The sequence below is a fragment of the Camelina sativa genome, chromosome 6, assembly GCF_000633955.1.
Source record: "Camelina sativa cultivar DH55 chromosome 6, Cs, whole genome shotgun sequence".
Taxonomy (NCBI): Eukaryota; Viridiplantae; Streptophyta; class Magnoliopsida; order Brassicales; family Brassicaceae; genus Camelina; species Camelina sativa.
The window spans coordinates 12,250,171-12,251,108 of record NC_025690.1 but is presented as its reverse complement, the minus strand read 5'-3'; the positions used below and the strand labels follow the sequence as shown (position 1 = coordinate 12,251,108).

The following is a 938-nucleotide window of genomic DNA, read 5'->3' as shown; positions in this document are numbered from 1 at the left end:
GAACGTGCTTGCAAGTCATAATACTCGAGTGCCCTTGTCCAGTTTCCCTCATGCTCAAATGTGATTATTTGAGCAGACAACTTTCAGATTACATCCATGTAACAGAAACAGAGAGTATTAGTCATATATATATGAAACAAGCAAAAGATTTTCAAAAATCGCTGTATGAATTTAGCAGCGGAATTGTGTCCGTTTTCTCATAGCATTCACAACAAAGGGGTTAATAATACCCATAGAGAAAAGTACTGACTAGCCAACCATTTCCAATAGGCAAGAGTTCCAAATGTGTGGATGAGATAGGACAGTATTTTAGTATCAGAAACAAACCTTATTTGAATGTATAACCCCATACAAGCTGTCAGGCTCGTTTATTCTTGTTATTGCAGACACAAGTATCTCAACATGATCCGGCAACTGTTAACCACAAAGAAAAGGAACTATTATAAATAAATACAAACAAAACCACTTTCTCTGCTGCATGAAACCACTTTCCCATTTTTTTAAATGGAGACCACAGAGTTTGCAATTTTGAAAATGCAGCCAATGAAAAATTCATATATGACAATAAGCAGAAAACACATTGCATATTAGTTATTTGGTTAAAAAAAATGGAAAAGAGCTAGAGAACAATATTATCTAGTTCATTGATCCCCAATTGATAACACGCAGTTCTTATAAGTACCATATCATGATAAGAAAAATCAGGATCTCCGAGAGTTAGATTGCCAAATCTCTCCTCACACCAATACTCAACATACATGGAGGCGGTCAAGTATGCACCGCATACCTGGAAAAACGAGAAGAGTTATATACTGGAAATAGCTTTGAAGTCTCGATCTTAAATTGGTTAATGATCTAAAAGGACAGTGATGACTCACTACTGCTGATCTGGCAACAACAAGATAATCAATGGAAAGCCAATAAACCTGATCAACAAA

The 938-nt window shown here is 35.8% G+C and overlaps 1 protein-coding gene across 1 annotated transcript in view; it reads right to left on the bottom strand.

Moving 5' to 3' along the window:
* Positions 1-938, bottom strand: part of LOC104698953 (serine/threonine-protein kinase ATM-like) — a 34,776-nt gene that overhangs the window by 10,136 nt on the left and 23,702 nt on the right. Inside the window, exon 47 of the mRNA XM_019246333.1 lies at positions 328-414. Coding sequence (XP_019101878.1) covers positions 328-414 — 87 coding nt within the window. The remainder of the gene's footprint in view (positions 1-327; positions 415-938) is intronic.